At 38.8% G+C, this 15316-nt stretch overlaps 1 protein-coding gene across 1 annotated transcript in view; it reads left to right on the top strand.

The window, feature by feature from the left end:
* NAA25 (N-alpha-acetyltransferase 25, NatB auxiliary subunit) overlaps positions 1–15316 on the top strand; it is a 70705-nt gene that overhangs the window by 27362 nt on the left and 28027 nt on the right. The window contains exons 10-13 of the mRNA XM_077747988.1: positions 852–1021; positions 5413–5525; positions 12858–13065; positions 13863–13952. Of these exons, the coding sequence (XP_077604114.1) occupies positions 852–1021; positions 5413–5525; positions 12858–13065; positions 13863–13952 (581 nt within the window). The remainder of the gene's footprint in view (positions 1–851; positions 1022–5412; positions 5526–12857; positions 13066–13862; positions 13953–15316) is intronic.

Genomic DNA, 15316 nt, shown 5'->3' with positions numbered 1-15316 from the left:
TTTTCAAAGTGAGCAGCATGACCCTGACCCCAAGATCAAGAGTCGCATGCTCTGCCAATTAAGCCAGCCAGGTGCCCCCAGAGATAACTCTTGATGGCAGTTGAGAGTCTTTTCTTCCAGATTTATTTCTGTCCATATACTAACAATTATTCCCATTACTTAACATAAAAATATAATCATGTTAGTGGTTTGCAACTTGGTATTTTCTCCCTTAAAATATATCTTGGGCATCTTTCCATATATGGTACATATAGATCTGTTTCTTTTAGTGATTTAAGAGAACTCCCATTTTAGAGATGTACTGTAATTCATTTCTGTCTCCTGTGGATGGACTGATGGACACTTGGATTGTTGCTGATTTCTTTTTTTTCTTTTTTCTTTCTTTTTTGTTTTTGCTATCATAGATAATACCGTAATAATCATGAATGGGATCTTTTAAAAAAGTGAATACGTACATAAGCGGGGTTAAAGATGCTGATGAGCTTCTACTTACTTTGTAATATTAACTAAGTCATCTAATTTTTTCTCAGCATTCATTCAAGCAGTAAAGTAAAATTTACTTAGATTTTTTTATTGGGCAATATTTGATATATATAAAATGATCCCTTCTCTTTTTAAGAAACAGGTAGAGGTAAGTAAGTCAATGTGCAGTAATCAGATGCCAAAATTGGGAGTAATCATATACCATGTTACCTGTCAGAACGTGCTCCTAGGTCTAGTTTGCATCCCCTGTTATTTTATAATTGTCAGAATGCTTTTTATTTTGTTTTTTGAAATCGATTTGACTTCACTTTAAGTTTTGAGACAGAAAATAGAGGTACAAAATACCTTTTTCATATGTTTATACCTAGCTCTTTAGAAGGAGAAGTACATTACTCTGCAGAAGAAGCTGTGAAGTTTATAGAAGATCGGATAACAGAAGAATCTAAAAGTTCCCGCCATCTCCGAGGACCACATCTTGCTAAACTGGAACTGATTAGACGTTTAAGACGTCAAGGTTTTAATGATGAGTACAAACTAGGTAAGAAACCTTAATATTATTTGGGAACCCTGGAGAAGATACAGGGATGCCCTCCATACCCAAGTGCAGTATTCATTGCATGAGGTCTACAATGATGATGTCATGTTTGGGAAGCAGACATCTTCATAACCTGATGAAAATATTTACCAACAAATGGATTACTGATAATGTTAGCCCTCAGTCACATCTTCGACTTGACTTAACATTAGCATCTCTCCCTGTTCCACCAGAGTCTTTGTCAGGCATTCTTTTTTGACCCGACATTAATGTTAAAATCAATTTCAAAGTACTAGTTTTGTAAAAGTTCCAAGATTTCACGAGGTGGATGGAAAGTTTCTTGAAAATCTGCTCCAAGCGCTCAGAAAACCATTGACAAAAGAACATCTGGTGGAGTTAGAGCAATTAACGGTTAAAGAGAAAATTTACAAGGACAATGATGAGATGGGAGAAAAAACATGATTTGGATTTCTTTAATCATAAAGAAATGCCTTCAGGAAATTTGATGAAGTGCTTCGATGTTTATTTGAAAATGCTTCTTTTTTTAAAATGATTTATTTATTTTGAGTGAGAAAGAACACAAATGTATGAGCATAGGAAGGGGCAAAGCAGAGGGAGAGAGAGAATCTCAAGCAGGCTCCATGATGTCTCCACAAAGCCCATTGTGGGACTCGATCTCACGAACTGCAAGATCATGACTTGAGCTGAACCCGAGTCTGACGCTTAACCAACTGAGTTACCTAGGCACTCGGAAAATGTTTTTTCTTTTTTTTTTTATGTTTATTTTTTATTTTTATTTCATTGAGAGAGAGAGATGGCACAAGTGGGGAAGGGACAGAGAGAGGAGGACAGAGGATCCGAGGCTGACAGCAGAGAGTCTGATGCACAGCTCAAACTGATGAACTGTGAGATCATGACCTGATGAAGATATTTACTAAGTGAGCCACCCAGGCGCCCCTGAAAATGCTTCTTTTTGAGCTTATTTCACAAGAAATAATGTCCTGTTGTGCTAGTTAATAATTCTGTTGGAAAAATGGGACCCTTCCCCTCAAAAAGCAGTAATTCCTTGCTTGTACTAAGAATCAGCTTATAGTTTAGTTATACTCCTGATAGGTTTAAGATAATAAACTTCATTTTTCAGTTTCATTTTTTCAAGATAAAGCTCCAAAGAAACACTTTCCCCTCGTACTTGTCATTATGGAAATTTGGTTCTCATTAAAAGTTGATCAAGAGGGTCTTTTTTTTTTTAATGTTTTATTTATTTCTGAGAGAGAGAGAGAGAGAGACAGCGTGAGTAGGGGAGGGTCAGAGAGGGAGGAAAATACAGAATCTGAAACAGACTCGAGGCTCTGAGCTGGCTGTCAGCATAGAGCCTGACGGGCTTGAACCCACGAACTGTGAGATAATGACCTGAGCCGAAGTCGGACGCTTAACCGACTGAGCCACCCAGGCGCCCCAGGAGAGTCGTTTTTAGGGGCCAGTTGTCCTGAGATGAGGAACACTTTCAGTACCTAAAAGCTATCCTAGAATCTTTTTATTTTAATCATCTAACCAATGCTCTTTGCAGCTCATTCTAAAATTAACACTGAGCTTCTCTCATTCCCTTTGTAGATTTTTCACAACCAGTTTTGAAAAAAATTTTTTTTAATTTGAGAGAGAATGTGTGTGTGTGTGTGTGTGTGTGTGTGTTTATGTGTGTGTGAGAGAGAGAGAGAGAGAGAGCGGCAGAGCGGGGGGGAGTGAGAGAGAGAGAGAGAGAGAGAGAGCGGCAGAGCGGGGGGGAGTGAGAGAGAGAGAGAGAGAGAAAGAGAGAATCTTAAGCAGACTCCTTACTCAGAGTGGAGCCTGACACAGGGCTTGGTTCCATGACCTTGGGATCATGACTTGAGCTGTAATCAAGAGTTACACATTCAACCGACTGAGCCACCCAGCACCCCCCCCCCCAACCAGTTTTGAATTTTGTGTTGACTTCTTTAGGTCTACTTAAGGAAACTTAAGTCTCTGTTATTTACAGAATTACAAATGAAAATTTTCATATGACTCTGCAAAATCCAAAGAATTGCTTTTTTTTCCAAAGCTGGATAAAAATGTTTGGATCTGTGTTGACACTTGGATAATCTCTGGTCTTTCTCTTCCCTCTCACCAGCCTGCATGTTAGAAATGTGTGACTTTTGAAAGTTTTTTTGTGAGAAAGAGAGCAAGTAAGAGTGAGAGTATACATGTGAGTGTGTGAGCCAGGGAGGAGCAGAGGGGGGGGGGAGGGAGAGAGAATCCCAAGCAGGCTCCATGTTGTCACCATGGAATCCAGCGTGGGGCTTGATCCCATGAACCGTGAGATCACTGTGACCTGAGCTGAAATCAGTTGGACACTCAACCAACTGAGCCACCCAGGTGCCCCAGAAATTTGTGACTCATTCTAGTCTCCACAAAAATTTTTTTGAAGTAAACTCTACCTGTTCAAACTCACAACCCCGAGATTAAGAGTTGCATTCTCTTAATCTGAGCCAGCCAGGCGCCTCTTCACAGAATGTTTTTTACCCAGACCAGTGAATGATTCTTAGTGTCTTGGATCATAGTCCTATGAGAATCTGATTAAAGCCATGGACTTCTGTTCCCAGAATTGTGAACAAGAATTAAGACCTAAAATCTTACCAAAATTCCAGGTTAAAATTTTGTTTCTTTTTTAATTTTAATTTTAATTTTTTATTTATTTAAAAATTTTAAAAAATATTTATTTTTGAGAGAAAGATAGAGACAGCGTGAGTAGGGGAGGGTCAGAGAGAGAGAGAGAGAGAGTCACAGAATCCAAAGACAGGCACCAGGCTCTGAGCTAGCTGTCAGCACAGAGCCTGACACGGGGCTCAAACCCATGAACCGTGAGATCATGACCTGAGCTGAAGTCGGATGCCACCCAGGTGCCCCTCTTTTTTTAAGTTTTAAAAAATGTTTATTTTGAGGAGAGAGAGAAGACGCTAGTGGAGAAGGGGCAGAGAAGGGGGTGGGAGAGAGAATCCCAAGCAGGCTCTGCGCTGTCAGCTCAGAGCCTGAATTGGGCTTGATCTTACAACCCCGGGATCATGACTTGAACTGAAATCAAGAGTCAGATACCTGGGGCACCTTGGTGGCTCTGTCCATTGAGCATCTGTCTTCGACTCAGGTCATAATCTTGTAGTTTGTGAGTTCAAGTCCTACATCGGGCTTGCTGTTGTCAGCCTGTCAGCATAGAGCCTGCTTTGGATCCTCTCTTCCCCTTTCTCTGTCCCTCCCCTGCTTGTACTCTCCCAAATATAAATAAATATTTGGGGAAAAAAAAAAAAAAGGATGATGACTTAACCAACCAACTCACCCAGGTGCCCCCAAAATCTCTGCTGCTTAAATCTAGTTCAATTTGAGAGTATTTTATTATTATTATTTTAATGTTTATTAATTTTTGAGACTGAGTGCCAGCAGGGAGCGAAAAAAAGTGGGGGGTATGGAGGATCTGATGCAAGCTTTGTGCTGACAGCAGTGAGCCTGGTGTGGGACTCGAACTAACAAACTGTAAGATCATGACTTGAGCTGAAGTCGGACGCTCAGCTGACTCAGCCACTCAGGTGCCTCTATTATTATTATTATTATTTTTTTTTTTAATGTTTCTTATTTATTTCTATGAGAGAGAGAGAGAGAGAGACAGCGTGAGCAGGGGAGGGTCAGAGAGAGAGGGAGTCACAGACTGAAGCAGGCTCCAGGCTCTGAGCTGGCAGTCAGCACAGAGCCCGACGCGGGGCCCGAACCCACGAACTGCGAGATCACGACCTAAGCGAAAGTCGGACGCTTAACCGACTAAGCGACCCAGGCGCCCCTATTATTTTTGTTTTTAATTTGACGAAAAATAAAAGGAACTGGGTGCTTTGTGCAGATCCAGGTTTAGATTTTCCACAGTGAGTGATCTTGTTGGAGTTACTGGCTCGTGGCTCCCCCCACCCCATTTATTTTCTCTCTTGTTGTATCTGTTAAACATTTCTTTCCACTTAGTTAACATTTATTTAATACTTGGTAAGTATTTGAGGAACTGTGGAAAGAAACATGCTTGTTTAATATTTATTTATAAGCTTAAGTCTTTTTATTTAAACTTTAATGAAAACTTTTTAGCTATTTAAACTTTAATTCAATGAAAAATGTCACGTTTCCTAAGTGTAATAACAAGTAAACTGAGTTTGTAAGATTCAACTTCTTTTTAAAGTGTTTGTTGAGTTTTAAATGGGAAAGCCGTCCTCCAGCCCTCACTGCCATTCTCATTCAAGCGCTCAAGCAGAATTTTTACTTAACTGAAATAAATATTTTTTCAAATCAGACTTCTTAATATAAAACTTGTTTGAGTCCATGAGTTAATTAATTTTTGTTTTCTCTCTTAGGTGATCCAGAAGAATTAATGTTCCAGTATTTTAAAAAGTTTGGGGATAAGCCTTGCTGTTTTACAGACCTCAAGGTGTTTGTTGACCTCTTACCTGCTACACAGTGTACAAAAGTGAGTATATACCTCAGAGTCCTGCCGGGTTCTTGTATTGAGGGTAATGAGGTCAACTGTGTGCATAAGGTGGTGGATGCGAGAGACTAAGAGCTCTAGCAAGCCAGGGGTTCTAGGTGCTATCAGATGAAGACATGATTTCTTGTTAAGCCATGAGGAGAATAAGCCTCTGGAAGATCATTGGATTGTCTTTTTCGTTTTGTGTTGTGTCTTTTTTTTTTTTTTTTGAGGTTAATTATAGATTTACATGTAGTTGTAAGAGAAATAATACAGAGAGCTTTATATACTCCTTCCCATTTTGCCCCAGTGGTAACATCTTGCATTACTGTAGCGTGATATCATAATTTGGAAATAGACATCAATACAGTCCACATCAATACTTAATCAGATTTCACCTGTTTGACATCTGTGTGCGTATGTGTGGTACCTTATGTGTGTTAGTGCAGGGGACTCGGTGACCTCTCCCAGAGTCCAGATACAGAACAGTTTCACCACCAGATCCCATGTGTTTTTTACCTGCAGACATCAACTTAAGCCTTCATTTTTCTGAAGAAAATGACCAGTAGAGCAATGCTAGCTGCATGTTTAGTCTTTTTTTTTTTTTTTTAAAAGAAATGGCCAGACTTTTTCATGGTGACTGTACTTTTTAAATTCCTGTTAGCAGTGTGTGAGTGATCCAGTTTCTCTGTGTCCTCATCGGCACTTAGTGTTGTCAGTATTTTTTTTTTTTTTTTAGCCATTCTTATAGGTGTGTAGTGATATTTTATATCACGTGTTTTATGGTTTTTATGTGTGTTTCCCTAATGGTTAGTGATGTTTAACATCTTTTCATGTGCTTATTTGCCATCTTTATATTCTCCTCAGTGAGATGTGTGTTTCTGTCTTTTGTTCATTTTCTACTTGGTTTTTGTTTTTTTACTGTTGGGTTTTGAGAGTTTAGCTATTCTAGATACAAGTCCTTTGTCAGATACATGGTTTCACATGTTTTTTCCAGTCTGCAGCTTGTCTTTTTTTTTTTTTTTTTAAAGTATATTTACTTTTGAGAGAGAGACAGAGACAGAGTGTGAGTGGGGGAGGAGCAGAGAGAGGGAGACACACAATCTGAAGCAGGCTCCAGGCTCTGAGCTGTCAGCACAGAGCCCGACACGGGGCTGAAACTCAGGAACTGCGAGATCGTGACATGAAGTGAAGTCGGCACTCAACCAACTGAGCCATCCAGGCACTCCTGTAGCTTGTCTTTTTATCCTTTAACAGGGTCCTTTGAAGAGCAAAATTTTACATTTTAATGAATTTATTTTAGAATAATTTTCAATTTACAGAAAAGTCACTGTGATAGTGAAGAAAATTACACCACACCCTTCACCTACGTTGTTAACATCTTAAATTATCATGGTACACTTGTCAAAACTAAGAAATTGACATTGGTACATCACTATGAACCTCTAGATTTTGTCTAGATTTCTGCAATTTTCCCATTAATGTCCTTTTTCTGTTCTGTGACCTAATCTAGGGGCCACACTGTAGTTAGTTGTCATGTCCTGGGGGTTTTCATGTGAATGAACTGATGTAAGTCTGTTACATACTGAGATGGAGGACCTTATCTTTAGACTCTTCATCCACAGCAGCATGTATTGGGTCAGATTGCTCTCCCATCCCTTGAAGATGGGCAACTTTGTGCCCTGTTCCACGTTAAAGGTTTTTAGCATTTATCCAGAGTATCCTTGGTAATGGGCAGCTGGAGCACTCTATCAGTTGGAAGAACAGTGTTATGTAGAGTAGGATAGAGTACCATGTAAAGAAACCTTGGCATGTATAAAGAAAGTCTGTGACTTTTGTCAGCTTTACTCATTAGTACCTTTGTAATTAGTGAAGGTTGGAATCCTTCCTATCACAGGGTTGCCACCACCTGTTCTCCCAGAAAACCTTCTGTCACCCCCCCATAGTGGAGGTGATTAGACTATGTTTGGTGGGTCATGTCTTCAGTCCACCAAGCTCGATACATGGCAGTCTTGAGGTGACACATCTAGGGCAGATGGAGCAGTGTTTTCCCAAACTGATAAGTAGATGGTGGTCTGTATTTGGTTCTGTAATGACACTCACCATTCTCTTTGGTTTAGTAAAGCTATTCTTGGAGTGCCATGCTTACTAAAGGCCAAGCTTTAGAAGTTTCTGGATTAATTACAAAGGAATCTTGGGTTGTAGGAGAATGTGAAAGCATATGAGAGAGAAATGGTTGAATAGAAGAGAGGTTTGATCTGATGAGGACAGAGTCCTTCTTTTCTCATATTTGAAAAGCTCCCTTATACAAAGGGGATGAGAATTGGGACCAGCAGGAAATTGTTACAGGGAATTCAGAATTTGGCCAGTGAAAAATAGATTTCTTTGTAATAGAATTCTCTAAAAATATAGTGTGTTAGTTTCATTTTACTGGAGAGATTTAAGCAGAATCTAGAACCACATGGGATAGAGTCCTTCAGTTAATGTTTGTTGCATGTATTACGTATTAATTGCTAAAATTTGGAACAATTGATCTTGTCTTAGAGTCCTTCCCATCTTGTAAGTTGAAGCACCAAATGATGGGGCTGCATTAGAGGAAATCTTAAATGACTTCCGGCTGAGATTCATAGGGTTTGCTAATATGAATCTAGTACAGGCAGCTCTACTCTCTTGGTTATGTTTGAAAATCTTAAATCATCTTATGTGACCTCCTATAGTAATAATCTATGGAGAGGAACCCTCCAGAAGTGCTGGAATACTGGCAGTGATAGGTAGTCTTTGTTCTGCAAGACAAAGGATTTAAAGCTGTTGCAATGAATTTGTACTTCCACTTAAATTTTTCATTGAGGGGCAGTTTTGCTGCCACAACTTTTTAAATGTAGGATGACTTCAATAGCTAAAAATCCTGCCACTCAGCAGTGTATTTGTCAGAGGATTAAAACCGTTCAAGTAAAGTTCAGGCTGAGAACTGTAGTCCCCAATAATTAGGAGCCAGATGCTTTTAAAGTAGGCCATTGAATCTGGTTATCTTGAAATGGCTCACCCGGGGTGATGTTTTTATCTTTTGTTTTCTTTGCCTTGGAGTTTTAAGCGAAACAGATGATTCCAGGTTTTAAAGAAGCTTTTTGTATAGCAGTAAAACAGTACAGACTGAAATAATGAATGTATTCTTTTATGACAAAACCTATTTGGAAGATTCTTTAAGCATTCCCTAAAGAAGGCGTTAATAATAAGCATTACTAATATATAAAATGGTTTACAACAGTGGAACAGCTGGCAACAGAAGCTGTATAGGCATTTAATCAAAAACATGAAGACCAGTGCTGCAGTTTCTTTGTTGCAAATGATTATCTGATCATAATAATTAAATTTCATACAATTGGAGACAAACTGAAACAAAATTGTTACAGATGTGAAACTGCATGAGTGGGGTTTTATTTTACTTTAATTTTTATTTGTGTCAAAAATATTACATGTATAGGGGGGCCTGGGTGGCTTAGCCGGTTAAGCGTCCGACTTTTGCTTAGGTCATGATCTCGCAGTTTGTGGGTTCAAGCCCCGCATCGGGCTCTGTGCTGACTGCCAGCTCAGAGCCTGGAGCCTATTTCAGAGTCTGTGTCTCCCTCTCTCTCTGACCCTCCCCCGCTCACGCTGTCTCTCTCTCTCTCTCTCTCTCTCCTAGAAATTAATAAAAATATTAAAAAAAAATATTACATGTATAAAGTTAAAAAGCCAGGTAGTACTAAAGGCTTTTGTTGGAAAACAGCGGCAGCCCTTTGCCACCTCCACCCGGGATCTTGTGCTCTACAGGCACATCACTCAACTCCTAACTGTTTCTTCTGTTATTTACCTCCGTATTTCTAAGCTATAGACTTGGACAGGTATTTCTTTGATCTTTATAGTTATAGTCTTTGTCTGTTGGAGTCCTGCCATGAAAGATGATCATCTTGTTTACATCTTACTTTGCTCCTTACATACTTTCTTCACAGTTTAGTTCAGTCATTATTCAGAATTTATATTTTTATGACCAAGGATTGAGCCTCTTTGTATATGGAGAGTACCTTTCTTGCACAACTTTTCTTTCTCAAGAGTTAAGATTCTTTTGTTTGATTCACCCCAGTCAATCTGACAGAACCATAAAAGTATAAAATTCCTGTTAGTCTAATACATGAGGTGATAATATGTTCCATTCTCCCCCAAATCTCCTCCATCCCCTGTCCCTCACCCCTCACCTCAGAAATATTTTATTTTTTAGTTCTTTAAACATTTATTTATTTTTGAGAGACAGAGTGCAAGCAGGGGAGGGGCAGAGAGAGAAGGAGACAGAATCTGAAGCAGGCTTCAGGCTCTGAGCTAGCTGTCAGCACGGAGCCCGACGTGTGGGTCGAACCCACAAACCATGAGATCATGACCTGAGCCGAAGTTGGATGCTTAACTGACTAAGCCACCCAGGCACCCCTTGAAATACTTAAGAAAATTTTTTTCATGTTTATTTATTTTTTCATGTTTGTTTATTTTGAGAGAAAGACAGAGCACAAGCAGGGAGAGAGGGAGAGAGAGAATTCCAAGCACACTTAGTGCTTTCTGTGTATAGCCTGACACGGGGCTCGATTTCATGAACCATGAGATCATGACCTGAGTTGAAATTAGCCAGACGCTTAGCCAACTGAGATACCCAGGCGCCCCTTGAAATACTTTTCATGGAGCCTGTGTGCCACTGTCTGTGTTTGGGGCCTCAAACATTTGTCAGGTGNCTCATCACCGAATAATAGAGTTTCACTTTATCCTCGTTTTATTTTTCTTCTTTTGTTTTCTGTTTCCTTTCCTTTACTAACACAGAGATTTTGTCTTTTTATTGACTTAATTTTAATTCCAGTATAGTTTATATACAGGGTTAAATTAGTTTCAGGGGTATAATATAATGATTCATCAATTCTGTGCATTAATAGCATTCATCATAAGTGTACTTGTTATCCCCTTACCTGTTCCACCCATTCTTCCTACTTGCCTTCCATCTGGGAACCATCACTTCTCTACAATTAAGACACTGTTTTTTGGTTTGTCTCATTTTTTCCCCCTTTGTTTTGTTTCTTATATTCCACGTGAGTGAAATCATATTGTATTTGTCTTTCTCTGACTGACTTATTTCTCTTAGCATTATACTCCCTAGCTCTATCCATGTGGTCAGAAATGGAAAGATTTCATTCTTTTTTATGGCTCAATCCATTGTACGTGTGTGTGTGTGTGTGTGTGTGTGTGTGTGTGTGTTTAACCATTCATCTATCAATGGACATTTGAGGTACTTCCACAATTTAGGTATTGTAAATAATGCTGTAACAAACATAGTAGTGCATATTTCCTTTTGAATTAGTGTTTTTGTATTCTTTGTATATATACCCAATAGTGCGATTCTTGGATCATATGATAGGTGAGGAGGTGGAGAATAAAGAACCCTTGTGCACTGTTGATGGGAATGCAAGCTGGTGTAGCCCCTGTGGAAAACAATATGGAGGTTCCTCAGGCAATTAAAAAAAAAAAGCACTTTATCCCCATTTCTGGCTATGCTTGTTGTCCATGAGTCTATAGTGCTTCTGCTTCAGCTTCTTGGGAGTATACCTATGGGCTTCTGCTGGGTTTAGGAAGTCCACGTCTGTGAACTAGGGGAGCAGTCAGACTTCTTAGATGGAATTTAGTCAGTTCTTCCATTTCAGTCCCATCAACACTTGAGCTTTCTGGTGCTCTGAATTTCTGCCTTCTAAGGTTCTGTGTCAGGATTAGACTTGCTGCCCTTTGTATATGTTAGATTTCTGCCTTGTACATTGGTTAGCACTTAACACCTGCCCTTCTGCTCCTTCTTATCTTTGAAGTCCTGTTAGTTTTTGTTTGCTGTCAGCTTTTCACATGTTTGTGATCCTTGTGGTTTGATTCTTTGTTGTCATCTTAATGGGATTTTGGCAGTGAGTAAGCCCATATTTAATAATGTGTAATGGGAATGGTATATTTTTTTAAATTCAAATTTAAAGAATTAAAAACATTAAAAACATTTTTTGACATTTATGTTTTTGAGAGAGAGACAGAGCGTGAGCCGGGGAGGAGCAGAGAGAGAGAGAGAGAGAGTCAAAGAGTCAAAGAATTGGAAGCAGGTTACAGGCTCTGAGCTGTCAGCACAGAGTCCAACAGGGAGTTCAAACTCAGGAACCGAGAGATCATGACCTGAGCTGAAGTCAGATGCTTAACCACTAAGCCACCCAGACGCCCCTAGAATTAAAAACATTTTAATACAAGGTGTTACTATTAGGAGAAACTGGATGATAAGGGTATGCGGGATCTCTCTGTATTATCTCTTACAACTGCATGTGAATCCATAATTATTTCAAAATACGACTTAATAAAACAATTTAAGGCCACTGATATGACATAACTATTCCTCTTGGTATGTAATGTTTTCTTTAAGAATTTACTCATATATCAGTTTTGTTTTTGGTACTGTGCTCTTTTTACAGTCTTCCTAATTAACCTTTTCATTGCCACATTATATAGTATGTTGATATGCTGTAATCTATGAAACCTTTTCGCATTTCTTTTTTTTAATGTTTATTTTTTATTTTTGAGAGCACAAGAGAGAGTATGAGTAAGGGGGGGTCAGAGAGAGAGAGGGGGACAGAGAATCCGAAGTGGGCTCTGTGCTAACAGCAGAGAACCCAATGTGGGACTCGAACTCATGAACCATGAGATCACGACCTGAGCTGAGGTTGGATGCTCAACTGACTGAGCCACCTGGGTGCCTCATTTTCGCAATTCTTTTAACATTTTAGTTAGTATAGTTCCTGGTATTTACCAATACTTGTGGCCAGCAGTGAATGAGTGTGCCATTTTTATTGGCGTTTTATTAGCACTGTGTGCTGTCAGAATTTTTTTTGTCTTAGGGGCACCGGGGTGGCTCAATTGGTTAAGCATCTGACTTCAGCTCAGGTCCTGATCTCATGGTTCATGGATTCAAGCCCCTCATTGGGCTCTGTGCTGACAGCTTGGAGCCTGGAGCCTGCTTCCAATTCTGTCTCTTCTCTCTCTCTCTCTCTCTTTCTCTCTCTGCCCCAACCCTGCTTGCACTCTCTCTCTCAAAAATAAGTAAACATTAAAAGAAAAAAAAAGAATTTTTTTTGTTTTAGTAATTTTGGTAGATAGAAAATGATCTACTAAAGGGATTTTAATTTGTATTTTTTTCTTGATGTCTTTTTCTAGACCATTTCAGCATTTGTTAATGTTTAATTTGTTAATGCCTACCAGAGACTAGTTCTGTTTTGAGATCTGTGCTCCTTTTTTTCTACTTTGCAGTTTATTAATCAATTACTTGGAGTTGTTCCTTTGTCGACACCAACAGAGGATAAGTTGGCACTGCCTGCCGACATCAGAGCTCTGCAGCAACATTTATGTGTGGTGCAGCTGACGAGGTTACTTGGCTTGTACCATACTCTGGATAAAAATCAAAAACAGAGTGTGGTCAGAGAATTGATGTTAAGGTACCAGCATGGACTGGAATTTGGTGAGCAGCCTTTCAAAGTGTGCAGTTGTTCCCTGATTTGCTAAGTTTTAGAAGACCTTTTTTTTTTAAATCACCCGGAGCACCTTGTTGTAATGAGTTTGGCAAGGAGGATATTTTGTCAGGTGGGAAGACTGTCCAAATGTAAAGCCTTTCTTAAGTTTGGAGTTTTAAGTAATTATAGTTGTCCATATTCTTCCTGATTGAGCTAACTCTGTCACATTGGGGCTCCTGTGAATTACATGGAGTTTATGATAATTGTCACATTTTCTGCTTCGAGGCCTTAGCATTTTTAATATAGAGACTGAAATTGAACTAAAGGAATGTTGTAAATTGTGAAGTAAAAATGTGGTTTAGAAGTAGACGATCTTTAGATTGCTAGATACCTGTGAAAAAATATAAGTTATTTGACCAGATATAAGTATTTCTCTAACTGTATTCTAAATTATTAAGTGAAGTAATGAGCATATTGTTACTTTAGTTTTACTAGCCCTTGGCTTCTGGTCTTTTCTTTACCTGAGCCCTCCTTCCAAATCTTGCTTCTCTCCCTTTGGTGTCCTTGCAGATACCACCTTTGTTCTGGAATGCTTTCTTCTGGTCCAGCTGAGTGTGGCCTTACCTTATTTTGAATCCTTTGATTCATGGCTTATATTTTCTTCTGGTGTTTATGCTAATCTTATTACTTTCATTTCCTCTCTTTATCTTATCTCTCCTGTCACTTTCCTGCTTTAAGAGACTCCTTTGGGGCAGAGATAGTTGCACAAATGTTAAAATACAAATATGGGATTTTTTCCCTACAGGGAAATCCTGTTTGAAAACCGAATTGCAGTTTTCAGACTATTACTGTCTCCTTGCTGTCCATGTGCTTATTGATATATGGAGAGAAACAGGTAAGGAACAGTGATTTAAATTTAACTTTATGCTTTGTTTTTATTGATTATAAATCCTGAGACTAATTATATAATCCAAGATTTTGATTTATGCTTTTAGATTTTTCTTCTTTGACCTTGTCCAGGATGCTTCTAAAAGAACCCATCTCCAGATATCCCTCTCTCTGTAATCAGGATAATCTTAAATCAGTCCACATCTGTTCTGTTTTTATTTTTATTATTTTATTTATTTAAAAAAGTTATTAAAATGTTTATTTTGAGAGAGACAGAGCCATGAGTTGGGGAGGGACAGAGAGAGGGAGACCAACAGAGAATCCCAAGCAGGCTCCGTGCTGGTCAGTGTGCAGAGCCTGATGTGGGGCCCAAACTTAGGAAACAGTGATATCATGACCTGGGCCAAAATCAATGCTTAACCGACTGAACCACCCAGGTGCCCCTGTTTTTATTTAAAAAATGTTTGGAATTGAAATATAATTGACAGATTATATTAATTTCAAGTGTACCATAGTGATTCAACAGTTTTGTATATCGTGCTCACCACAAATACAGCTACTGTGTGTCACCATAAAACACTATTATAGTACAATTGGTTGTATTCCCTATGCTGTGCCTTTCATCCCTGTGACGTATTCATTCCAGGACCGGAAGCCTGTATTTCCCACTCCCTCTTTTTGCCACCCCCCTGTCCCGACAAGCACCAGTTCTGTGTATTTATGGGTCTGTTTCTGCTTTGTTTGTTTTATTTTTTAGATTCCACATATAAGTGAAATCATACGGTATTTGTCTTCTATGACTTCTTTCATTTAGCATGATACTCTCTAGGTCCATCCATGTTGTTGCAAATGGCAAGATCTCCTTCCTTTTTATGGCTGAATAATATTCATGAGTGTGTGTGTATTTGTGTGTGTCACACCACATCTTTATCCATTCATCTATTGACGCACACTTAGTTTGCTTCCATATCTTGGTTATTATAAATAATGCTGCAGTAAATATGATGGGGGTGCATATATCCTTTTGAATTGGTGTTTTCATTTTCATTTGGTAAATACCCAGTAGTGGAATTATTGAATTATGTGATATTTCTATTTTTAATTTCTTGAGGAATCTCCACACTGCTTTCTACAATGGCTGCACCAATTTACATTCCCACCAACAGTGCACAAGGGTTCTCTTTTTCTCCACTTCCTTGTCAATACTTCTTATTTCTTGTCTTTCTGTTCTGTTTTTAAACATTTCTAAATATAGTGAATAGTGACTGAAGCACCTATTACAAAGTCACAATAATTAAGGTACAGAGAAACTGATTTGGAGATAGATGTATAAGTCCATGGAATGAAATAGCCCTTTTTATTCACTTAACA

This window comes from Crocuta crocuta, unplaced genomic scaffold (genome assembly GCF_008692635.1).
Source record: "Crocuta crocuta isolate KB4526 unplaced genomic scaffold, BGI_CrCroc_1.0 scaffold29, whole genome shotgun sequence".
In the NCBI taxonomy this organism is placed as follows: domain Eukaryota; kingdom Metazoa; phylum Chordata; class Mammalia; order Carnivora; family Hyaenidae; genus Crocuta; species Crocuta crocuta.
Note: the sequence above shows the minus strand (reverse complement) of the source record. Positions and strands in the feature narration are given on the sequence as shown.